The following is a 27,837-nucleotide window of genomic DNA, read 5'->3' on the forward strand; positions in this document are numbered from 1 at the left end:
AGAAAAATAAATTATTATATCAGCGACCGTGTTGGAGTGTTATAGTCACTACGGATGACTCGATACGAGATGTCTCACGAAGCCCGTTAGAGTACGACCAAACGATACTTGATCACAAGATAAGACGAATTCGATGAGAAACTTTCTTTTTGTCCAAGTCTTCGTTACGTAATTAACGCTGGTGCAAGTAACGCAAATAACTATGAAATGAGAAGTCTTTCGAGGAAATTTTACTGTCACAATTCGTCCTATTTCGATCTCAAGAGTCATTTGACAGCGTGCAATGTTGGGAACTTGATGAAATGCCTTGTACATTCGAGAAGTAAATCGGATCTAAGCTCCTAAGAAACCTCCGCCCGTTCAAACATTTTTCTAATATAAATCGACGACTCTGTTCGCAGAAAAATATAGTTAAATTAAAACTATAGAGATTCTTTCGTCGACGGCCCCGATGAAATGGGCCTCGCTATGCATTCGTACTTCATAGTTCAAACGTAGCGAGTACACCAAAATGTAATAGATAGCAAAGTTCTGATCGGAATGATTCTTACTTGAATCGAGTTTGTTAAACATGCAAGCACTTTCTCAATTCATTCTGTAGTACAATACTTATTATAAAACCATGTAAATTAAATTATTAACCTTTCTTCGTATGTAAATCACAGAGGATAGATTGTATTGAAAACTATTAAAATTCGGTTATCGATTTTAATTTTGAAACAGCGCTTGTATTTTTAACAGACTTTATTCTAAATATTCTTCTAGATTATGAGATTACAGTTCCCATTTGTGTTCATCTTTACCAATCAATCAAGCGGATACATTCCTTGACATACACATTCGGTTCTACCATGTTCCATTCTTGTATTTTGCCAGTAGACAGACTTTCAGACAAAAGTTGCCATGGAACTTTTCGTGTACAGTTTCGATGTTTCCCATAATGGCGTTTCGTCTCGTTGCAATTGTCATTTCCTTTCGCGATTCTACGAAATAGAGAGTTCCACGAAAGACGAAATTCGTCGAGTTTCTACTAAATTTACAATACACAATTTCATACTTTCATGTTCGATAGTTGAAGAGTACTTTTTTTTCGACAGTAGCTACACACTGAATTGCAATTCGTATTACAATAATAATCGCTTCTGTGACTCAGATGTTACGGCAATTACACCACAGAGTTGAGCAGTGATCCACTTCGCGATACTCACTTACAATTGTCAGATTAATTGTAAACTACATTTGTATAATCTGCAATCGTAGCAGAGCTAATCGTATTCAATTTTTTTATTTTCATAGTTGATAGCATTAATCGTGGATTGCATTTTGCCCAATACTGCATCATGATCCAACTACTGCACCGGTCTCAGTCAACGATTCAGTTATTGCAACAATTGAAATTTTAAATGTCGGATAATCGATTCTTTCGTAAGAATGTTAGGACGTAATTGAGTTGTTATGATAATTGAATTGTATAGTTTTAGAGGAAAAAGGGAGCTTAGTAAAATTTCAGCCAGTTGGGATTCAAATCCGCGAACTTGACCCTTTTTTTTTAACCCTTTCGTTGCAAGCAAGAACGCTACACGCTCGGCCACTGAGTCCTCGTTGCAATTCTAGCCCTTTTTCAGTTATCTTTTCAGGAAGAATTTTCAGTTACGATGATTCGAGCGAGATCTTAAGAAAGTACACAGTTGACGATACCGATGATCGAGAAAACGCATTGCACAGGGTGTTCCTTAATATTTGGAAAATTCTCGAATCCCTAAAGCACAATATTTTCCATGTATCAATGAACATTGAGAAAAACGACGATTCTTCGCCTACCACTAATCGATCGTCCGTTAATTAATATCGAGCGTGCTCGTCGCAGGATCTAGAAAAATAGAGTCATGATCAGCGATCTACCACAACGATTACGATTTAGACACTTTCTTAAGTTACGTATCGATTCTAGAGTGACGTGAACGATCGATGGGTCAACTACACGTTTCTTTTTTTTCCTCGTTTCTCAATCGAAGACCCCAGTGCAAGAATGGATCATCGACAAAAAAAATGAACATTTCTCAGGAAATGAACTATAATTAGTTTTTTAATTTGTAGGACACATTCAGGCTTGGAAATGGTCGAAGATGGAGAAGACCTGTTTTTGCACTAAAGTCTTCAACGTCCCATTTATCATCTTCCTAAATTCTGGTCACGCTTGCTCTAGACATTTTCGAACTGTTTCGCAATCAGATCGACCTTCAGATCGGCGCAGAATTTCTAATCAATATAAAACGTCTGTAATTCAGGGATGCTCGTAAAAGCAGATCGATGAATTTTCGATAGCTTCTGAATTCAGCCTCCTGCTTCATCAATTCCTCGAAGTCAGCCTACTGTCGACTCTTCTTTTTGCATCACAGCTCCATTTCGTTTTGGTTCATCCTTGTCATAGGACTCCCTTAAAGACCTGATCTTAGCTAAAACAACTCACGACGTTCACAGTTGAGACATCATGAAGCTTTCATCACTTTCATGCCGACATCCACTCTATAACGCAATATTCTCTTCGGTGAACATGATTATTCCTCGATTTGTATCTTGTTCTTTGTCATCGATGAACGTTCTCCTTAAATCGGCTACGTTGATTGTTCAACCAGAGCTGGGTACTCTTTTCAACGACTCTTCGTTTGAACACAGTTTCAAGAGTTCCTCGAGTTAGGCAAATTTTTCGTCAGTACTGCTCGCGCGAGCTTCTCCTTGAAAGAGAAATTATTCTACCAGATGGTTAAGTCTCCCATTGAAAGATGCATCGGAGGATTCAAGTGAGTTGATCGTAAACGGATTGATGAACGGTCAAAAATTTACGGACTGAACGAAAGTCGCGGCCCGAAGCCTCATAGCGATAGAAAATCTATTAAAAATGACAAACGTTCGAAACTAAATGATCTTTCAATCGACGGAACCGATCAAAGCCGTTTCAGCTCTGTTTTTGATCCTTGGATCCAGAGATCCTCGATTCCCCAAGGTCGACCCATTCTATCCTCCATTTTCCATCCGTTTCTCCTCTTTAACTCTAGAAGGCTAACACACCTAGAGCTGCCTAAGATCGTTCGAACTTGTTCGAAATCCCCACGAGACTGGCGTCGATTCGAACTCGGAGATCTCGCTCGTCGTTTTCCAGCGACGATCCCTCGAATCGTTTCCTCGAGGATCTTCGAGATAGAGAAACTATTCCTCGCTAGCAAGGAAGAGTTTGCGTTGAAATTTAGAGCCTTCGAGTAGTAGCCTACTGGTAGATGATGGGATGAGTAGGTTCGACAGGCAGGTCGCTGTCCAGATTCAAGGAGACGCCGTCTTTGGACACTAGGTAGTGGGTCAACAGCTGACCCTTGCCCTTCACGAACACGAGGCCGCGTTTGTCGAAACCGAACCCGAACGGCTCGAGGATCCTTCGAGTTTCATCTGTGACCTGTGATCGAGATGATGGTTGTAATTAGATCTGGGCTATGACTGTGTTAAGATGAGTGCTGAGGTTTCATTTACATGGAATTCAATCTGGGTTAAAGTACCACTGTATAGAGTATAGTGTCTGCATTAGACCTAGATTCAGATTGTGCTGGGATTTGTTAGCTTTGGAGATAATATTGAGTCGTCAAGGGAGCTCACGCAGTTGTCATCGGCACGATTGAAGAATTTTATTTAAAGATTTAAATATATATTTTGAACTAAAACAAAACGCAAGTTTATAGTACAAGTATTGAACTTGATGTACAAAATTTTTTGTTAAGATATATTTACAAATGAACAAGATATAGCAAATCTCCTGAAATATTCGTTACTTGAAATATACCAAACAATTATTGTTATAACATGTCAACATCTACTGAATGAACGAAGAAATTTTCTTTAATGAAAACTTGCTATTTTATTAAGGAAAAACGATAATTCAGAAAAATGAGCTTTTTTAATAGAACGACCATCATTTTGGTAAAAATCAAACGATTGAAAAACTCTTCAACCATTTCGCAAATGTTGGCGTCTTCTATCAGAATAATTTTGTATATTTCGGAAGAGAATGTTCCAGGAGATTTGCTGCATCTCGATCATTTTTAAATATATCTTAACAAATAAGAAATAAATATATTAGTTCGGTACATGTATTGTAAAATTGCGCTTCGTTTTGGATTAAAACTGTAGTGTCCGCGCCTCCCATACCCAACGATAAGGAGTCAAATAAGAACACGAAACGTAGGGTGCGGGATTGGTCGCGTAGGTAAAGCGGTCGACTGTGAATCCGAGGATCATCGTGGCTTCGAATCCCCGTGCCTTATTTTTCGTTTAGACTCCTACAAAACATGTACTTGAATCTTAAAAAAAATTCTTAAAATTGGCTGTCATAGCTTAGTGTATCCCTTTAATTTACTGTACCAAATTGAAATATTAAAATTCTACTGCACACTGCGAAGTACTTTAACTGCCAACAATACCTGGATACAACCGACTTTTCCTGTGCTCTCCATCCTGGACGCCACGTTCACAGTGTTGCCCCAAATATCATAGTGAGGCTTTCTCGCTCCGATGACGCCAGCAGTGACTGGGCCGTGATTGATACCCATCTTCAGGACGAAATGATTGAAGCTCTGCTCGTTGATGCTGGACAAAGCCTTCTTCAATTCCAACGCGAACTCGACCAGGTTCGATAGGTGACACCATCGCGGTGCGTCCTCTGGGTCGTCGGACTCCATTATTCCGGATGCTGCCATGTAGGTCGAGCCTATCGTCTTTATCTTGATAATATCTTTGAATTTGTTTTGATCGAGTATCTGTGGGGGGTCAAAATGCACTTAATTTAACTAACATTAAATCAAATTTAACATTTTACGTTAATGACATTTTGTTTTGTGAATAATCCATACTTCTATACTAATATTATAAAGAGGTGAAGTTTGTTTGTTTGTTTGTTTCTATATAGGATAAAAGCACTAACCGCGTCGAAGTCAGAGATAACTTCGTTCAGAAACCTGAGACACTCGAGACCCTGATTGTTGATGCTCTCCTCGCTGTAGAAGTCTGCGAAGTTGGGCATACTGGCGAACAGAACGCCCACCTCCGCGTAGCTCTGACTATACAGGTCGTCGTGGTGTCTTGCTCTGGACAGGAAATAGGCGGCCACGTGTGGAGGCAGGATGTTGTATATCAGTGCTCCGTTTCTACGCTTCATGTCCGCCGCCCTTTCCCTTTGCGCGACAACCTCGCGACCACGAAGGTACAGCATCCGCCTCGCCTTTTCCGCCTGAAAATTTATCGAAGCGACGAGATCCTCATTTATCCAAGGAGTTTATAACTGTTCCTTCTATACTAATACCAGAAACTCTACTAAAAATGTTTAAAAAATGATTACGGCGAATTCATTGCTAGGCTGCGAATATTTATGCAAAATACTCTTTTGAGGGTTGGCAATGCTGAACCAATGCTAAACGTTAAATACAATAAGTGAAAATAGAAATTCATAAAACTGAAAACGTATTGATCTGGATCGTTATTTTTTTTTTTTTTTGCCAGTCTCGAGATAAAATTTTAACTTGGTAGAATATGTCACGAGTTTTAGTGTTCGTACTCGCGATTCCTCATCGATTAATTGGAGAAATTGGAGGATGTTTGTAGTAGTCGGTGCAATTTCGTGAAATGCATTCGCCATAACTAGTAGCTTCTGGTTCGATTTAATTCGTGAAAGTGCTGATTGCGAGCTACTCTTTGTTTAAAAAAATATTGACGTACGGGGTCGAAGCGATTCGAGTGAATGATGAATGGGCTCTCGACGCTAGGGACAAGTACGTTCTTGATTCTAATGAATTTGATGAGACGTACAAAAGCTCGCTTTCCTATATATATATTTTTTTTTCATTAATGGGGAATTTCTAGTATTTTCTATTTTTATTTTTGCAATGTTAGGCATAATCCATTGTTTTTTACATAATAATGGAGAGAAATCATACAACAAAATGGACAATATGTTATAGAGTAGATATATTGCCTTATCTAAAAAGAAGCGCTGTTTATTTGCGCGTTAAAATCCGAACGAACTTTTTGGTCAACCTAATATTATTTACAACAGACTTTGATTTTCTATTCGATGCAATTTTTTAATTTTATGAATAGTAAATAAAATTAACTCACGTATCTGGCCACGATGACCAAAGAGGTGGCGACGATGAGCAGCGTGACAGATAAACAGTATTTCGATGGAAAGGGGGCAGGATCGAGGGGCGACGAGGCGTAGTCCTCCCAATCCAGCCGCCTTCCTAGTAGCCAGATATTGATGAAACACTGGGTACCAGCAATTCCGTACATTAGATATGCCTTGCCAAGGTAACACACGTAGGTGGGCATCGAGATCGCCACCAGCGTGAGGACACCGATGTACGAGTAATAGGAGGGATACGGACACCTCGTCGACAGAGTTATTGTGGCGTTGAATGCTGGGATCGGTTCTTCGATGACGACGCAATTACTCTGTGAAACGGTGAAAAGTTAACTCATTGACATCTACAGCTATCCAAGAAATTGTCATTGTAGATAGGTACAGTAGAACTTCGAGTGAAAAAATGAAAAATGTGTAGTCTTACCTGGGATCGAACTCCTCTCGAGAAAGGAAATCGAAAAGTTCTTTACCGTTTTGCAATCCGAGTATCCCTGCGATCTCCATAAGAAAATCTCAGATTACAAAATGGAAAAGAACTTTTTGATTCATACTGTCTCGATGAATCGATCCCAACTCAATTCGAGTTTTAATTATAACATATATCGAACTACCCGTGTAATATCTTTGGAAGCTTTCAGTTTTTGAAAACCTCTGGGATATAGACTCTGAAACGCTGTCCTACTCTGACTCAAGATATAGATTTGCAAAACAGTTTTAGTTCCCTGGAGAGGGAAATACTAGCCAGATCTATTTTCAAACTGAACGTCTACATGGTCTTAATTCGACATTGATTATTGTCCTCCTTTCACACTCCCATCTCTTCCATACAGTATCAGATGATACGTGACATCTAGGACATAGACCCAGGCAATATTCTCATCTCCTGGTGTCAATTTCAACCATTAACTCCTTCGCGTTCAGGTCGCTTCTCTAGAGACCTTATTAAACTTGTAATACCTATACATGTATTAATAGCCACACCTTATACTTAGACGGTCTCGATATCATAGGAAAAATAAAACGTAAGAAAAGATTATGCTGGACCTAATATTTAGACGTTCAAGACTGTATACAAAAGTGATACGAAATATTCGGTTCAACAGAATAAAGATATCAATATATAGAATTAAATATAATAATACGCTAAATCTGAAAGGCGTGGTTCATTACATTTGCTGTAATTGACCTAATTTCAATGGTCAGTGATTCCTGGTCGACAATTTGAATCTAATCCATACATTTCCAAATTGGGTATGTTTAAACGAGATTGGAAATGATCGTACCATATCGAGAAGCAGGAAATAGCCTAGGGAGAACGTCATCATCATTGCTAGGGCTCTCCTGAGCCACATGGCCTTGACAGCGCTACCCAAACAGGTGGCACCTGCCAAAACGATCGCAAACAAGATAACCACCCCCAAGCCACCCCACGTGAATGGTCCCCACGGCTGAAACCTCCAAACTGGGGCGGCGCAGACCATCACCAACGGTCCACCGACGAGGGACAAGGGTGAAAAGGCTTCCTCGGCGTGGTGAAACGCTGATTCCACTTTCGCGTCCTTGAATCTCAGTGTCAACCAATGTGCGTGGCCCTTCAGGTCAGCTCCACCACCTACGATTCACATAATCCTTTGCTGAATTAATTTTTAACGTTAATATACGATAGAAACCTTCATTTTGCTCAGCAATATCGTTACATCGTTTGGTTTTAGGTTCTATTTTATTTGTTGTAACAAATTTCATTATTTCGTTTCATTATCAATGAGTTGTAACATTTACAAAATTGGGTAAATCTTCCCATAAAAGTTTATACGTAATACTAGAATAGTAATAAAAGCGTGTGTCAAATTTCTAATTGAAATCTTGTATATTTTCTTTATAAAAAAATTAATGAACCCCCTTTATTGGCTTTAAAAGAAAGCAATTTCCCTTTAAAATACCAGGTAATCATTCTCACCTTTGCTGTCGAGCTCGTTCTTCAGTCTCTGCCTGAACTCCTCGGAGTCCTCCTTGTTGTTGCGTCCGTCCCCAGCGTTCTGCATCGTCGTCCTCGAGGTCTCAGCGTCCGTCAAAGAGGCGAGGCTCTTCGTGACCGCGGGTTTGAAGGGCTTCAAAGCTCTGACGATGAAGTAGGTGACGATCCCTGCCTTTTGCAACGCCTCCTCCCGATCCTCGCCGTGGGCTGGCTCGACCTCGAATTCCCCGTTGAGAAAGCTCAGAGTCGCGTTCGAGATGTGCACCCTCCTTCAAGTATTTATTCAGCCGGTTATTTGCTGGTTTTGTTTACTCGATCGCTATTCACGAGGGAATTGGTTTTCCAGATGCAGAGCTTACGGTCTCAAAAGAGTCCTGCGTTTAACCGTTTGAGCGAGGAAGCGCGAAACGCTACTGAATGGAGAGGAAACACGCTGATTTAGCGAGAAGCGTTTCCGCCACTGAGTTTCCCTTTTGCTTTGATACGGAATCAGAGATAACGAAGGAGCGTATGCAAACAAGTGAATTGGAAGGAATAACTGTATATGGTAAATGAAAATGCCATTATGTACAGCAATAAATAAAACAAATGTTTAAGGGTGTCTAACAATGATCATAACAATATTTTAGATAATTCACATTCCGTTCTGCAATTTTAATTTTGTTAGAATCGAATCAGACGATTCTACACCGAGTTACATGGTACAATGAGGACAATATTTAATAATTATATATTTAAAAAAACAATTGTTTAAGAGTATGTAACAATGATAGTAACTACCTATTAGATAGTAGAAATTGTGCCCTTCGAATTGAATTTTGGTAGAATCGAATCGGACAATTCCACGCTCAGCTATGACACCTCAAAGTTTCCTATTTTATAGACAATTATAAGAGAAGGACAGACGTCGTGACCTACATATATATGTATACATATAGTTTCCTTGCAAGACCGTTCCAATTCCGAGAATTACTAGTAAGCATTGTAGTATTTCCTGGAAGGAACACCTCTCTAAATTCCGTGACATAATAGTAAACATTGTAATATTTCCTGGAAGGAACACCTCTCTAAATTCCGTGACACAATAGTAAACATTGTAATTTTTCCTGGTTGGAAGATCCCTCAAAGTTCTTTCAAAGAGAAACATTTATATCTATTTTTCCTGACGATCGATTTTGATAAAATTTGGTATACAGGGGTTTTTCAGGTCGCTGATTCCAAATCTGAACTCAAAATTTAGATTATCAAAATGGCGGTTCCAATATGGCGGACCAAAATACGAAAATTGATTCGATTTGGATGAAATTTGGTATACAGGGGTCTTCGGGGTCGCTGATTCCAAATCTGAACTCAAAATTTAGAAATTCAAAATGGCGGATACAACATAACGACACAAAATGCGAAAAATGACGATGTAGTTTATATGTATAATTCCAAAGGATACAAAAACTTAGTCTGTGTCAAGAACTTATCACATAAATCTAAAGAAAATTAAAGATCCAGTTACTTTTAACAGAAGACAGGTGAATTACTACAAAAATTGATTATCCCAAGAGAAAATAAGCGAAAGAAAAATAATTGTTCCTAAATTAAGTATTAACATTGTTTAAATGAGTATTCATTCTTTAGGGGGTTGAGTTCCTTTGTGGGTATCCGAACATCTCGCCTTTTAACGCGCTCCGCTAAAATAGAAGTACGAAGGGGCATTAAAAACTGCTCGCGAGGCGTTTCGTTGTGTAATTAACGTCAAAGGTATACGCTCGGAGTGCGCTCATTATGTTTCCGCGAACGTCAAGGACGTATTTTGTAGGTCCACACATCGATGTCGTTTAACATGACGGAAAACTCGCCTCTGTGTTCATGTGCAGCTTTTTCACAGCTTCTAGCCAGCTGGCCCCTTTGTTTTCCCGTTCTTGAAAAGCGCACGAGTGTAAACGGGGTTAAGATGGACAAAGAAACGACGATGATTGCAAACATTGCGAGTTATTAGTACGTTCAATCTAGTAACTGAGAAAAAGTATTTCGTCCCCAGTCTCAAATTTCTCATCGATGTTCGAACAATTTTTTTAATTACTCGAATAATTAAAAGCTAATTCTGATTTAATTGAAAACCATTTCTCCTCGGGAATAATGCGATCAAAAATTAATTTAGTTCTTTAACTAAATAAACGTTCTGTACCCTGAATTAACTTCTCGAATGCAAAGAATATCTTCATTACAAATTTAATATCTGGAGCATTAAGTACGCTTTACATTTTTTTAGTTTAATGAAATCAGTGAAAATTGATTATTACGTTGTCTATTGTAATTCCAGGGTTTTTAGCAATTCTGCACACGTTGTGAGTGTTTTTTCATTTTATATAAAAAGAATATGCTCCTATTCATTCTCGTCTCGAGGGAAAAATTATGCTCAGGTGGGATGGGACGGAGTAAAAATATTGAAATGAAGCTTTAAATACACGCTTCCTATACTCTCTATTTAATAACGGCATCTATCTGGTAACTATAACAGCAGTCGCATCCTCCTTGTACTTTTAATACATGAACCTGTACTATGCTAAAATTACCAGCCTTGCCCTCTTTTCGATTCATCACTTTAATTAAAGTTTACTTAAATCATAGTCTGAAATTTACAAGAAATACTATTCTATTGCTGAATGTATTTTTATTGAAATTTAACAGAAGACTCAGAAATCAATAATAACACCCTTATCTCCATCTTGAACCCGTATAGTATTTTTATATAAAATGAATACCTCCCATTTTTGAAGTTTGTAACACCGTCCAACTTAATGAAATTCATACGAAAGTTCAAAATTCAATTGTAACAAATCTATCCCATCTCGACCTCGAGCAATCCTTATTTTTTATTCCCACATTGTATTTTTATATCAAAATTATAGCTGCAGTTCAGTTTAATTTTAATCAATATCCTAAAGTTCAACTGGAACCCTTCAATCTCTTTTCTGATAATATTTTTTTTTTATTTTTGGTTGGGTTTCATACATGGAGTAATTTAAAATGTCTGATTCTCACCCTGCCATTCCACTGCTCTCCATTTTGTTAGCGAGCTCGACGTCCTTGCTGTAAACATCGAATTGCCACTGTCTTTGACCAAGCACGCCTGCCAACACTGCGCCCGTGTGTATGCCCACCCTCATGTCTACTGGACTCTTTGTCGTCTGTTGGACGTACTTGATGGCGTCCACCATGGACAGGCCCATGTAGACACACAGGACAGCGTGGTCTGACCTTTCTACAGGTGCTCCACTTATGCAGTAGTAACAGTCACCCAGGATCTTGATTCGCAGCTGCTCGTATCTGAAAATTTATTTTTGTTGTCGTTGTAATCGAACAGTGGCTAGAATCAATTTAATCAATTCGATGTATGAATCTTTAGTCAATTATTTACTGATTTATTCTGATAATTAAAGGGATGATGACATAATTCTAGATATATTTAGTAGTAATAGAAGATAGATAAACTCATGGTTTAGACTTTTGAATATTTTTTTCAACTATCTATGTCAAAACAGATGATTCTATTCATTGACACGAAAGCTTTATCGATCTTACTGATTGAAATACTATAAACAATCGTTAAAGTTTAACAAATTTCAAAGACATCAGATTGTTCATCAAATAAAGTTACTTTATTGACGTTTTACTTATCGACTTTTGGTTTTCCAGCAGTTCAGAAACATTTTTCGAATGTTCACTTAAACCTTGGCCTATTCGGAAGTGTCACTGCAGTAAACACCTCCATCTCTTGACTCTCAAGAAAATCTACATATTTTTAATGCTTGAGTCGAAGGTAACTGGATATTCAACCTTAAGTAGGTAAGTGAAAAGAAACGCTGGAAATTCAGTTAGATATACCAGCCATATTCGTTACACAGCTTTTTAAGTAAAATATACCAGAGTCTTGGGCGCCATGTTATTGACGGTACTACTGGGAATTTGCGACTGTAGTCCCTGCGTGGAAACGGGGTTGAGTGGCGAGGATTTAATTTTAGAAAGGAAAGAAGAGGATTTAATTTTTCGCCTCGCTCCTGATTGTTGTTTATTAAATGGAAAGGAGGTACGAGTCGAGATGTATTTTGAGTGGAAACCTCGTAGATTTATACATTGACCTGTACTACTGGCGTTTCTATAAACGCGCGCCGCCGTAACGATTTTGCGAACGATTTGAGCACCGATTTTTCAATTTTACAGGTAAAGGTTGAGTCTTTACCCTATTTGTCATACAAAATGACTATTTCAATATTATATTAATTACATTTGAAAACATTCCATAACGAAAGGTTTGTCATACAAGATGACGATACCAACATGTTTAATTACATTTGAACAAATTATACAGTGAAAGGTTAAATATTTCCCATGTTTATCGTGCAAAGTAACAGTTTCCACATGTTTTGTTAAATTTGAAAAAATTCTACAGCTGAAAGTTGTCTTTCTCTGTCGTACAAATTAACAATTTCAACATGTTTCAACAAAGTTGAATTTTTTCCTGTTTCGTTCTAAATGCTTACAATTCGAATTTCTTTGCTCCCAATTATCTAAATAAATTAAACATAGCGACGTACCTCTCGCTAAGCTGATCGAACCGTGCGAAGAGCTCGTTGAGTATCTTTACGAGTTCGCTGGCGCTGTACGTAGAGGAAATGGCCGTGAAACCGACGATGTCAGCGTAGAGAATCGAGACGTTCTCGTGCCTGGACATGTAGATCTTCTTGAACTGCGTGTCCAAAGAGGCCCCCAAGTCCTGTCGCATTTTAACAGCGACGTGCTCGGGCAGAACGCTGAGCAGGAGCCTTTCCTGCTCAGCGCTTTGCTCCTCGATCACCAACTGGACCTCCAAGCTCTGTCTGGTCTCCAGGAAGGCTCGACGTTGCTGGAATTCCGTCAAAGAGTAGCTGAAGCCGCCCAGGAGAATCGCGCCTATCGAAAGTGTTATCGTCAGGACCTGTCGAAAAATTCTGATGAGAATTCTGGAAAGATTATTAGGAATAAACCTTGTTAGATTAAAATCGATAACGAAGATGAAATTTTTGATGTTTTTCATAATATAACGTAAAATAAACACAAACATGACACCATTCAGAATATTTTAATCATTGGGTTGGCAACTAAGTAATTGTGTTTTTTTTTTTTTTTTGTAATAACTTACAACACAATTTTTGCATAGAAGGAAATATTTTCATTTGGTAGTGTATCATCAGATTCGAAGAGAAAATTATCTAAATTACAGAAGAGTCGGATGATCTCTAAGAAATCTATAGATGCAAGTGAATCAACATTTTTTTATTTGAATGTATTAATATTCCGCAACGATGCTGGTGCAATATTGCACAAGAAAACATCAATATTTTCATGAAAATACTGCTGGTGTAATCGCGGATGAATCATAAGATGATACCAGTCGCGTTAATAATTCACAAACACGCGGCGGTATGGAAATACGATGTTCATGAATAAAAGAAATTTACATCTATCGGAGAGCTATTAAACGTACGTACGACATAGTGCTATACTTAAGCTGCATAATTAAAGTCAAGAGGTGAAATGTCCGCGATAAATTGACGAGTATTTACCTTCGATAAATTATTGTAACTGGCGTTGACACGATACATCAGAGAATTGTGCTATATATTTTAATACTCCCGTAATCACCACTAATCAATAACAGAGACACATTTACTTCTATTCCACCCACTGTCGCCTAACCTGCTTGAATATTAAATAACGTTTACACTACGTCCACACAACGGTTAAATTACTGCTGCTTTACCACAAATTTGATTGGTTGATTGTTAATCTTGGTAACATGTTTGCCATGATAAGAGTGCTAAACTATCAACATTAAAAAATTAATGTCATAATATTTCAATACTGTAATACGTTAAAATCATGGTGCCACAAGACATCAATACTTCAATACTAGAAACTAATTCAGAGCTTTAAATTCACCCATTTATTCATACCAATTTATTCATATTTCTAAGTTTTCAATCTGATCTCCATTGCAATTAATCTACATGACCTAAGTCTCAACCCGATGGCCCTTACAATTTATCTATATATACCAAGTTCATTACAAGTGCAGTTGACATTATTTAATCATAGAAATTAATTCTCTGCCTTCACATTTAATTATTTATTATAGTAGTTTAAACAAAAATATTTACCCTCCATTTTCTCACATTAAAGTAACTACCCATGTGCTCTCTTGGATCCCGTGACTGAAATAAAATCAAAAATTGCCTAGTTTTTCTTTTTAAATAAATCATTAGTCTGCCTCAGAGAAGCACAGAATTAATTTCTACACCTAATATTTAACACTCCCACGGAAGATTCGTTTGTCTCCCAGAGACAAACGATTCCCGGCAAAAGCGCTTCGTGCATGTCGAGCGTCGGGTATCAAACGCAGTCCCCGTTCGCCGATATACCGTGAAATATGTGAAATTAAAAGGACGAGGGACGCGTCTGTTCCCAGCGATGCGAGACGTCGCCGTTTCACGGATGACGCGACACCGTTTCACCGACCTGGGGAAGCAATTTCATTTTCGTGAAATAAAATTCGAACGTCATCCGCGAGCGAGCGGATTGAAAGCGTTCACGACGCGGGCATAGCGGAGCGTTTGAACCGAACCGACAGGAACGGCTGGCTTCTGGAACAAAAGTGGCTTATCGATCGGCATTTCTCGGAAATTTAAACGACCCTTTCATCGTGTCACGGGACTTCGTGCTTTATGCGCGGAACTGGTGGAATTTATATTGATAAAAATATTTAACGCGTTGAAACTTTCATGCGGATCGCAGTTAGAACGCTGAAAAGTAAGTTGTTATTGAGAAACGTGTTTCTGGGTCAAGGAAAATCACGAATCGCGACAAAATTCAAGGATCGTTTTATGAGAGTTGGAAAAATAGGGGGTATGTTAGTTTGTTGGAGATAGGTGTACGACAGTGGAAATAAGAGGACTTTAAAAGTTGAAAGGTGAAAGCTTTCAGATTTGTTTTATTTTCGACATGGTTGTGTTATACCTTTTAATGTATGTATGAAATACAATAACTCAAATAGCCAAATATCCCATTGCTCCAACGCCACAATGCCCTAATATCATAATGCCTCGATGCTCCACAAGGCCTCGGTGACCTAATGCCTCCGTGGTTCAGTGCCTCAATAGCCAAATGCCTCGATGCCTTAATGTTTCAATGTCTCAATGCTTCAAAACCCGAATGTCTCAATATCACAGTGGTTCAATGCTTTTATGCTTCGTTACCTCAATTCTTCGATGCGTCAACGCCTCGGTGGCCTAATACTCCAATGTTACAATAGCCTAATATCCCAATGCCTTAATGCTTCAATGTCTCAATGCTTCAAAACCCCAATGTCTCAATATCACAATGGTTCAATGCACTGAAATGTCACGCTTCATTACCTCAAAGCGTCAATGTCTGAACGCCTCGGTAGCCTAATACTCCAATGTCTCAGTGCTTTAATACCTTAATGCTCCAATGTCTCAATACATAAAAATTCCAAGGCTTCGATGTCCCAATATTTAAATGTCCCAATCTCCGATTCTCGAACACTCCAATACTACAATGGTGCAAATAAAACTGCATACATTTCATAAAACATTTAACCATTTCTGGTCAATAATACTTTAAAACCTTCCCAAACTAATCCCATTCAATCACCAACACATATATTTCCCTTCAACTTCACGCATCCAGTGTCCCGTTTTCCGCGTTCCGAGCGTCCATTGAGACGATTCGAAATCGCGACGCGTCCAACTCACCGTGACACACGAGAGTCGATACCGAAAGGGTTGACGGGGCCCCAGTCAACCCCGTGGAGGGTTCATTAAGCAGCTTAACGATCATCGCGATCATCGTTCGGAACGACCCAGTCTCTTCCGCCAACTCGACGAGTTTCAAAGAAACGTTCCTGCCATTGATAACCGATCGTATGTCGTGCATGGAAAACCGACACCATGCCTCTCCTCTCTCTTTGCCACTCTCTATTTTAAACTACCATTGACCGAACTCTACTCGAGTGTCACTAACGATAGTACTACGTGACACTTTCGCTTTCGCGCTTGCCTAGGAAAATTTGTCCAGACGCGACAATTTCGTTATGTTCGACGACGTGGCTTTGGAAATCGCGAATGAAAGTGGAAACTCGGGGGTGCGGGCGTTGTTGAGCGAGTTAGAAAATTCATTGACGGACGTTGATTGCGTTAACTGGGAGACTTTGTTATCGTGCTGTTGGCAATTTTGGGTCAATCTTTCGATACCATCGTTGCCAGTGGTCATATCTATGAAAATTTGACATCTTTGCGAATAGTATGTTTAATGTCATCTTTGAAATGACTAAAATTGAATAAATTGAATAAATCGAATTAAAGAGAAAAATGTGTAAATAAAACCGAATTAATAAATTAATCACATATATATCCCAAGCTTTTCTCATATCTAAAAATGCCTTGAAAAACAACGTACTAATTTAATTCCATACAATTGAATCATCATACTAAATTATTAATTCATTCAGAAGTCCTGACCCACCCTTCAGGTACCAGTGTGTTCATATTCTTAAGTAACGCAATTTCGCTGGGTTTCCAGCTGCTCCAAATGGAAGACGGTCGTTAGATCTCGTATTAAGGCGCCATAACTCTCTTGAATTTTTCAACGAACGACTGCCCGTCCGCCACAATGTGTAGTTGCTTCATTATTTTTTACGCGGGGGTAGCGCGCCACTCAAAACTTTCGCCAAGGTTTAAGTGGAAAACTGCATCGTCGTTCCGTTACGTTTTAGCGAACAATTTTCCAGCTCGTGGCGGTGGAACGTTGCACGAAGGATCCGCGAAATTCTCCCGTGGGGCAGCCGCATTTAATGGAAGACGTCGCGGGAGATCGTCGTGCAGAAAATTGCAAGGGGAACCGACGCCGCTTGTTGCGTCTCGAGACATCCTGAGAACGAGATTGCGGATTTGTAATCGCTTTTCAGAGGAGACCAACCGCGGCGTCCAATTCTCTGTATTTCTGGAAAATTATTTTCCACGTTTTCCTCCGACTCCGTTGCCCATGTCGAGCTTAATCTTGTAACTTAGTTACTCGGTAGCTATAATTCGATATCTCGCACCCGGCGTATTTTAAATTCGAATATCTGTCATGGCGTTTGAATACTGAGAAATTACTGCTCGAAACCCGCGTTGGAAATAGAATTTTAAGTCTGCAATTATTAATGTAATTAGTAATTGATCGATATTCGAAAATAGAATGTTCTTTTAATATTTCGATTATGAAATTGGTGCATGAATTTATTGTATTCAACTGAAATTCGTAATTAAACGTAAAATAACTGGTGCGCAACAATAAAGGAAGAATATTCTATCATCGTGTATTATTTAATTACACTTTTAGTTAGAAATATATACATCCCTCCTTTTGTTTGTAAAATTGGCAGTAACTTCGTGGTGTTTTAGAAAAACGTATTTTTACTCTTTTATGATATAAAAATCGAATTCTTCTTGTTTTTTGCGAGTTTTTAGTTCCAAGGAATGATTGCGTTCCTGACAGGCGCGCAAGAAGGAATGCAATAATATAGATACGAAATAAAATATTTAAACGTTATCGAGTATTCGAGGAATCCCTCTTACAGGAAGGAATATTCCAATTCGATGCGTTTCCTCCTCAATTCTCCCAGCTTCTATAATCTCTGGGAAACGTGTCGCGTGTGCATAATGCTCCAGTGCGCCATACAACGCGCCAGATCGACGAACTGCAGGCTGTTGAATGATATGCGAGAGATAAAGGAAGAAATTTTCTCTCTGATCAGATGACTGAGCTTACCATTGTTCGGAAAATCACGTTCCTTTTCGCGAGCGATTGGATTAACAACTTGAGGAGGAAATTGATAAATAGGACATATTTTTCCTTCGTATGTTTCATATGCAATTTGAATATTTTTCGTTACAGCTACTATCCCTAAGCAACCTATTCTAGTGTTAGTGTGTACTAATTTAAATTTGAATTCCGAAGGAATCCTCTTCACTTCACATTTTAATGAAACTTTTCAAACTTGTAAAGCAGTCAAAATATGAGGCACATCTAATCTAACGTAACCTAACACCTGATGGATATTGGAACTCAACACTTGAATATAAATAAATTTTTAAAGGCTTAGAGAGCACAATCTAGACGATGATTTAAGATAACTCTATTGGGGTGCTTTATCTTGCACTCGACTGTAGAAGTCATTAACATCAATTGCTCTAGTTTAAACAATGTTCGACTTATTCAGCCTTTGGTGCTCTAACGGTGGAAATCTCGTGAAACTTTTGGCGAGCAGCTACCAGCTGGCGAGAAGTCTGACGAACTCGAAGATTGATGTTCGCGCTACGGAATTACCGGGATTCCATTTTCTTGCTGCGGGGGTGGCCATTAATTCCCTGCCAGCATGAATTTTTTCGCCCGCGGCGACGAACTTACTTTCAGCAATTAAAACACCGCTGAAACATGGGACTAGTCGAAGATTAATAATGTGAATAAGGTCGGCGAGTTCTTAGACACGATAAGAAACAATCGATAAGAAAGAAAATTGAAGTGGATACGAAAATAGTAATGAGCAACTAGAAACCATGGTAATAAAAAAGAAATATTATTTGATGACAGAGCAAGAAATTGAAACCATGGCAATAGAGAAGGAATATTATTTGATGGGAAAGCAAGAAGTTGACACAAGCAGAGATCCTTGGACCAAATTAGGCCATGATCTTTGTTGCGTCATTAATTATGCACCTCTTTGAAATAAATTTACAAGAGATTTGTAAGAGAGCACATTTAGACCAATGGTAATGAAGATTAATTTGTGGACATACAATTAGAAGGGTGCAACTCGACAGAATGACAAGTAAACATTTCTACTTAAACTAGATTTATAAATAATTAAATGTAAAGGTACAGAATTACTATCCACGCCTAATATACAGTCACATTTAATATCAATTGTACACCGAGGAAATATTCCAGACAACAGTTCGACAATTAGGGCTTACTCATGTAAAGTTTCCACGAGTAGAGATTATCATCGCACAGTGTATGCTAGACTAATGGCGTCAATATTACTGTCGGCAGTTCATGAATAACTAAACCATACTAAATTACTATCCGCAGTTTTGAATAGTTTCTCACTGACAACCATGGCGTCCCACTACAGTTCATGCGAGTATCAGTGCGACAGTACAAACTTTGTTCTTGAAAGTCTAGGATATATTAAAAGGAACAAAACGGAGCCATAGATATTAAATTTGTAAAAGGATTTCACGTAAATTCATCACTTACGATTTCAGTTATATTCTTTCTAATATTAACAGTAAGTAATATCGATCAATTAAATTTATATTCTAAAATGAATTACTTCACCCTGAACAGCTAATAATTCAACTATTAAATAAAATAACCTCTAGAATAAATTGTTATTTGCTGGATTTGAGTCATGTATTATTGAAACATGAGTCGCGATTACATCTGGATCAATGAACATTCGTGGAAAGTTTCATCGAAATCGTCGTGTGACAGTTCCCGACTGTTCCCCTGTTAAGAGGCGAGATCGAAGCGATTCAGAGACGGGAACTTTTCAATCTCGTCCGTTTTCCGGCGTTCGTGATCGTCAAAGCTTCCTGTCGTTGCATTTCTGGCTCGGCGAATTTGCGATGCTAATGGTCGCGACAGATTGTTCATTACCGGCCCCCATCAAAAGTCGATTAACCGACGTTCCAGTGTCAAAGAGGCAGCTTGGAAATTCCCTCTCATCTTTCGCGCGACAACTGAAGCGTTTTCTTGGCTATTCTCGACTACAACGTCGACAGACTTACAGAGTTCCCTTGTTTGAAGAAACTAGACTCTCAAATAGCTCCAAAATAAAGTCTACTTCGTAAATTAATTTCAAGAAAATGAACTCTTGATTTTTCCTTTCACACAATAATCATGCGTGTCTTAAAGACCGAGTTTATAAAAATTCTTGTTTTATTCAATTTCGATTACCACAACCAGAAAAAACCTTGTTCATCGTGCGTTTCAAACATCCCAGCGTTTAACGAGAATACTCGTACGTTCTACGTACAGTGTTACCAAAAATGTAGAACACCTATTGAAGATCAATTCTTCGCGTTAGTATGAATAAAAAAAGTCATGTTCCATTTCGCAGTCTGTAGCTTCGTTGTCGAGATACGAGTAGTTAAAGTTTTGCGCGTGCCGGGATAAAAATGGAGCGCGTCAGGCGTCGTGCTAGTAAACTTTAATCGCATGTATGTAGGTAACGGAGCTTCAGTTTGCAAAATGGTAAATGACTTTTCCACTTATTTTACTATTAGGAATCCATCTTCTAAGAAGAACTCACGTTTTTTTTAACACATAGATTAAAATATTTTTATTGGAGACACTGTTCAAAGTATCTACTTTTAATGTATCGAAGAAGTATCTACCCTAGATATTTAATAGTGTTAGAAAATATTCCATAACTATCAATCCTTTTGCTCCTTAATTACAAGAACTTCGCACGTCGTTTACACCGTCTTGAATCTCCACTGGTCGTTGGACACAGCCGTTTTAATCAGTGGCCACATGAACCGGACGCCTGCTGTATTGGCCGAAGCCGCTAATTAACAATCCCGAATGGGAGGGGGGACGGGTTGATTAAAAAACTGGTGACAGGGAAGAGTACGTGTGTTCCCTTGGGAAACAGACAGTAAATAATGGCTCGACATGGAACAGAAATGGACTTTTCATCCTTGTTGCCTCGTACACAGGATGTCTCGGGACGTCATAGACGGACAGGAAGTGATTAAATGTGTAAAAATAAATCGAAAATATAGAATAAAATTTTACGTTCGCGCCAGGCTTCGTTTTCGAGACAAATTGTTTCTAACGAAAAAATATTTTCCACGTTGTACCATGCGTATTGAATCACCCTCTACACAGCATTTCGTATCCATTCTCCTCGTCATCTGTATAACTTGATCCTAACTAACCTTACATACCATTCTATCAGTGCCCACATGAAAAGCTCATAATCACATATTCCAACTCTATGGCTTTCTTCGTCTTTGTAATTATATCTCTTGTCTCTGTTTCGATATCACTATTTAATTAAATTCCAGGCTTAATTCTGCTGTACATTTTATAGATATTATAATTCCAGTGCTTTAGGAATGCATAACTTTCAATCTACGCATAAGTGAAATTGATCACCAGTTCTGTTAATATTACAGCTATACTTAATGTTTCGTTTAACTTCTCGTTTTGTTGCATGTCTGTCTAACTGTGGAGTTAGGTTTGAGCGACACATCTCTAGAAAATTATACGATGACACTGGTACGACCTTTTCATTTGCATCATAAATACTTAATAGGACCAGGTTTCAAATATCATTAAATTCTGACGTATGCTAATATGCAGAACAGATACAATACAATAATCAGAATTGTTTTATAAGTAAATGTACGTAAGTGTATATTTTCTGTATAAGTTGAACACGTGTTTCTCGTATTCATATTTATCATAATTGTGTAAAATCCTTATCCCCGTAATAATTTTTTAAGTTATGTTAAAAAACAACTTTCGATTGTACGTCGTCTCTATTTAATTATGCAATTATTTTGGCACGTCATTCCCAGCTCTCCTAATTTGTGTAATAAACAATTACGTAAGGGTAGATACGAGAGGAACACGTTAAATTTACGCTATGTATAATGCAAAAGAGGCGATGGTGAGATCCTATTTTTAAACCTATTCTCAAAGTGTACTAATAATAACATCTACACATAAATAAATCTGTAAGAGTAGGTATTTTTGTAACGAATTGTCTATCAAGGCCTAAAATTGAATTTTTATCATTTTTGTTCGTCTATATAATTTAACTTTAACGAATTTACTGAACCCCACGAACACGAACTGATTAATAATAACTTGTAATGTTGTGTTTGAAAACAGCCTGCGGCTTTATCTTGCTTTTACACGGTTGTGAAATTCCTGTGGCATGCCAACTACATTTCCTCCTGATTTGCGTAATGCAAACACAGTAATAATGATAACAATCTTTGAGCTTATGCTTAAAAACAGCCTCTGGCCTTGCCTTTGCACGATGACTTTGATATTATGTAATTACTATCTTCTAATTAACGTAATAAAGGCAAAAATAATAATAATTTTACATTACTGTGACATGTACAGGTTCCTTTGAATAGCTTAATGAAAACATTGCTGCATTAAAAATGACAATAATTATAATAATGATAAACTAAGGAAGAAAAGGAATTGAATGTCGCATTGGTTACACGATAATACCGACGCAGCTGGCAATACTGATATACGTTTCTTATGAATAAATACATGTGTTTATTTACAGTACAGTATATTTGAAAATAAAAAAGGATCGAAGAAAGATAAAATGCTACTGCTTTGTTTTTCAATTTACTTTCCGTAATTCCAAAAATAATCTCGAAGTAGTTCTTTAATACAATAGAAGCCTGATCGTGCCTAGAGAATTTATCTTTTTTAATAGTAATAATATCACTGTACCCAAAAGAACCAGAAATGCTCCAGGACCTCGATTATGGGAATTCCAAACGCGACAAACGAAAAATGAAACCTACTGAATTTTAAGTGGCACAACGACCTACGTTGCTTTCCTCCTTAATGGATTTTCGCCCAAGGTTTCCTTTGATGTTCGTAAAAAATTCACAATAGAATTCTTCAGTTTCCATTATCGCGTTTCGTTTCCTTCGTTTTTCGTTCCCATGGAAATCGATAAGGGTTGCGGGCAGCGCTGGCGAGAATCATTTTCACACAGATTGGCCGAGCAATTACGTTCGCCGCAAAGTTAATCAGCTATCGCGTGAACTTGTTGCGCGTACGTTGTGTGTTATGTAAAATTCTCTGCTCTTAGATCGTTATGTTTTGCTCTGGTGCTTCCGCATCTGAATCATGCTTGGATGATGTTGTTCTCCCACTGCGTACAAGGCATTGGTCGAAAGTGTGAAACATGGATTTTTAAAGTTTCCATCGTAGGAAATCATAGGAAATTTTCAGTATTTTTATTAAAGTATCGTTTACTAATTTCGCCGACTCCGAAAAATGTATTTTGTAAAATAGTACCTAAAGATTTCACATAAGAAGTATGGTAGTTGTAACTGATGGGTATAAATGCTTAAAAAAATCTAGAATATTTCTTTCTCTATGGAATATTTCTCTATTATATCTGCAACATATATTTTATTGGCCACAATCGCTCGAGCCGTTCAAAGGTTAATAAATTATTCTCGAAATTTTTAATTTTCTCTTTAAACTAACAAAAGTAAAATATATATCTTTGAACGCACCTACTAGTAATATCAAGATTAGCTAAACTCAATCCAAATCATACCTAAAGCTGCTAAGTACTACCTATTACACGCATCAGAAGTATCTAACCTAACGCAGACCTGGTACGTTGAATGTATTTGAACAAATAGAGAAATAAAAGAATTTCACGTTTCGTTTCATGTTTCACGCGCAATTGTTATGGATTGGCCAGCTCGTGGCGAGCGGGAAATTGCGTGGAGAAAGAAAATAATCGAGGGCTCGACCACGCTGAAAGTCGCGCGAGTTATTTTGCTATGTATCGTTCGTTGCGTATCGATCCATCGAAACAAGTAAGAAGCTCTACCCAGCAGCGTTTCCCAAACTTTTTTTTATCGTGACACACTTTAGCCTCACAATATATTCATTTTGTAAGCTATATGCTCAATGCGTGTGCATTTGTATAATGTGTGTATGATATAAAAAATATAATTTATCGTTGACAAGGAAGTAACCATTATGCTATATCAGCACACATAATTTCCCTTTGACAAACGTGTTCGAATTAATCCTGATATAGCACAGCAAAGTACGGTTAAAATAAAAATATAATTTAATGATTGTATTTTAAACTACAAAACTTCGATCAATTGCTTTCCTTCTTCAATCATCGATTGTTCATGGAACACTTGTTCATCTCTCAAGTTACGTTCCAAAGCACATAGTTTGGGAAACCCTGCGTGCACAGATCGGAATTGGGGTGCCAAAAGTTCTAGCAATCAACAGTTGTTTCCACGAGCTCGAAACGTAGCAGCCTACGTTGGCAATCGCAGGCTGAATCACAGGCTGCGTTTCGGATTTCATTGTGTCACCGCAACCACCGAATTACTTGGTATTAAGTTCGAGTAACTGCAAAATACAGAGTGCCCTGATGGTGTCGTGTGTTTAATACTGTGTTCCAGAAAAATCTCGAATTGGCACGAGAAGTATAATGTTCGGTGCCTCTCGTGGGAATGTTTGTATTCACTGGCGCGGTAAACCGACGGTCTCCATTCCAGTCAGCGAAAACAATGGCGATTGTTAGCGTTTGATGTGCTCAGAACTGTTAATTGTTGGGACAGAGGTAGAACTTTTAGGTGTAAATTAAAAAAGCCTGACAATAGAACCATCGGCGACGCTCATTCGATGGCTAATCGATGTCTCGAGTGAGGTTCGATCCTGGAGAACTTGAAACTTCCTAATCCCAGTAGCGGATAACATTTAAGGTAGAGAAAAATATACGAATTTAATAGCATCTTGAATTCTAGTAGAAGTATTTAAATGTCTGAATACCTTTTTTATCTCTTTCTCTCTAAATTATCTTCCATTACCGTCAGGAAGAGTATTTGTCCATTACTGTCTGACAAACTCTATCACACTCGATCAAATATGTCTTCTGTTCACATGAACTTTAATGTTTTCCATTTGTATTGTCATTCCATATGGAACATCGTTTATTTATTAAATTTTTATTGTAACATGTGTTCAAATCTATTATAATCAAAATCCATTATCAGAAATAGGTACAAGTTATGGATTTGAAACAACTAGTAGAACTTCGTAGCATGTATGGATAAGTGTCTTAAATAACGAAGAATTCGATTCATAAAAGAGTTACAAAATTCCAAAGGTTTTTTTCCAAATTCGTCGAGTTTGACCTTTGGTATCAACAGCAGCAATTTTTATACTTTAGCTACCGAAACTTGTACAAATGTCTGGTCAAATATTCCGAGCAGTTCAATCAATCACGGATGCATTACTCAACAGATGCGAAGACCGTAATCCTAAAAATGACATCTGGCAAGTTTAAATCCATCACTAAACCATTGGTTTCCCATAGTCAATATCAATTTATTGACACTAACCTACCAAAACTTGATCGAATACTTTCTCAAGTACCGTGAATGGTCCAATCGATCAACAGATATATTTGGTAACGTATAGAAGGACTGTAGTCCCTAAGGAAGAAACTACCACTGCTGAATCCATCACCATCCATCGGTTCCCTTGATATCAATTTATAGAGGCTAACCTACTAAAACATGCGAGCAGTTCAGTCAAACAACAATTTCTCAACGTGTGATCTAAAAGCTGTCATCGACAAATCATAGGTTATGTATAGCCAACATTAATTTCCAGGTCAGTAATCGAGCAAAACTTGGATCAACAGCACTTGGAAAAGCAAATCAAATAACGTGGTCAGTCGAATCGGACAATATATACGAGAACTTCAATTCTAAAAGTTTCAACTGTTATCGCCAAACCAATCAACAAATCGTCGACTACAAGCAACGTCAATTTGCAGAGAATAGCCTATCAAAACATCACCGAGTATCTAGGCAGGAGTGTTGAATAAACCAATCAATGAACAAACCCGTTACGCGGAAAGTACCAAACCCTCAATGATGATAACTGTTTTTGAAACGTCCATCATCAAACGATTGTTTTCCCATAAACAGCATCGATCTATGGACAAACTAATGGCCTAATTAATGAACCGTTATGCCCCTTGGGAAGTACTCTCACTCCCCAAAGTGGCAACTGTCCTAGCAAACTGAGCTGTTGTCATTCCACGCCCAACATTAACGTGCAAACAACAATCTACGATTTAATTTCACAGCGTGTGAAAACATTCGACCCTGAAAAAGTCATCTATCTTTGCAAGTTCATCAAACATCATCAAACAATTTTATTATTCCACGCCCAACATTAGCGTATAAACGACAACCTACATAGACAGATCAAGACAAGGTGTTTCAGGCAATCTAATTAGACAGCAATTAAATTCCTCGTGTAACGTGTAAATCCCGGCCCTGAAAAGGTCGCCTATCTGTCCAAGCTCATCCAATCATTCTACGCCCAACATTACCGTAGAAACGGGAACCTACCAAAACATCCAAGGGTATCTTTTCCGTTGCCTTGGAGTGTCCAAGCACCGAGTTCACCGCGACGATATACACGAGCACAGTGGCGCTCGCGAGCTGTGTGCATTGCAGGAGCCTGAGGGGCAGGGTGGCGAGCTGCAGGTAGAGCAGGAGCAACAACCATCCTAGTCCGTCCCTAGGCGTGACCTCGGTAGACTTGAGGAGCAGCTGAGCGAGTAACTGGCCGATCGAGAGGTGCCAAGCCACGTAAGACACCACCGACCAGAGCACGTCCTTGGCTCTGGGGTTGTGCTCGGCCCAGGCGAGCAGTCCGAGGTTCAATCCCAAGAAGACGGCAGTGATACCGCGAGCGGCCAGCTCCTGGCCAGGCGAGGCGATCGTGTGCGCTCCATAGAGGAGGGCCGAAAGCAGAAAGCACTCGAGGCCGCCGCGTCTCTGCTGCAAGGACGAGGCGCGATAGAGGGACTCTAGCTTGGCGCTGCTGAAGCTCGTCCGCAGGAGGTTCGATGGCCTGCCAGCGTTCAGGTACGAATCCTCGTTCGAGGTTTCTAATCTTCGTGACATGGCGGTATTCGATGTGCGTTCCCTCTCACAGTCTTGGCATGGTACCGACTCCTCCGTCCGCCTCGCGTCTTCCACCCACGTGAACTCAGCTACGACCCCGTCGTCGCGACATCGCGTCGGGCACTCCGCGAGCTCCAGTTGCCCGTGGTGAGCGTCTACCCGATCACCGCACCGAGTGACACCCAAGACCAAGGTAGCGGTCTCACCCTCGTCGCGGTTGGCCTTGCACACCCTGTTAGCACGGATGCTTACTCCGGATGATCCTATCAGCCCTGTCAGGCCCGCACTCTCTCCGCCCTCGTGGATCGTTTTTCCCTGGTGATCTCGACCGGGATCACACACGCCGACTGGGCACTCTCACGCACTCTCACACACACGGGATTTCGGATGCAGCTGCACCCGCGCGCGGGGTACTGGCCGGGTTACTACTGCCGGCGATCTCTCTTCACTCCTCGGAGGGAAGCGGAGCCACTCTCTCCATCCGTCTCCTCGCCTCAGCCGCCTCCGTTCACCTCCTCGTCCTCGTTCCCGTCCAGGCTTGCGCCATGCGACCCTCGACAGCTCCGACCCTCTACCGCGGGTCGATATCAACCACCACAAAGCCCAGCGCGTGCACGACAGGCCCTACCCGCGCCGCTCTCTGCCCTACCTACGCGTACCTACCGACCCAGCTGCACCCTTCGCTCGTTTTCCGTGAATTGCTTCGATGTCGGTCACCCATCCTCCTCCCGTGCCTCCACGCTTCCACGGTACGCTTGTTTTGACAGGATCCGCGTTGATCTCTTCACCTGGACGCTCACCGCCCCGTACTGTGCTCCTATCCGCTGACGGGTCGTCAAACTTTG

At 39.3% G+C, this 27,837-nt stretch overlaps 1 protein-coding gene across 1 annotated transcript; it reads right to left on the reverse strand.

Moving 5' to 3' along the window:
• Positions 1-195: 195 nt before the first annotated feature.
• LOC128887255 (adenylate cyclase type 3) lies at positions 196-27,782 on the reverse strand. The gene is made up of 9 exons (XM_054142948.1): positions 26,432-27,782; positions 12,746-13,125; positions 11,193-11,477; positions 8,139-8,425; positions 7,465-7,793; positions 6,157-6,492; positions 4,967-5,272; positions 4,467-4,802; positions 196-3,448 (listed from the first exon to the last, which is right to left on the reverse strand). The coding sequence occupies exons 1-9, from the start codon at positions 26,990-26,992 to the stop codon at positions 3,266-3,268; spliced, it is 3,003 nt and encodes a 1,000-aa protein (XP_053998923.1). The 5' UTR covers positions 26,993-27,782; the 3' UTR covers positions 196-3,265.
• Between the last annotated feature and the right edge of the window lie 55 nt (positions 27,783-27,837).

This window comes from Hylaeus anthracinus, unplaced genomic scaffold (genome assembly GCF_026225885.1).
Source record: "Hylaeus anthracinus isolate JK02 unplaced genomic scaffold, UHH_iyHylAnth1.0_haploid 11985, whole genome shotgun sequence".
NCBI classification, from domain to species: domain Eukaryota; kingdom Metazoa; phylum Arthropoda; class Insecta; order Hymenoptera; family Colletidae; genus Hylaeus; species Hylaeus anthracinus.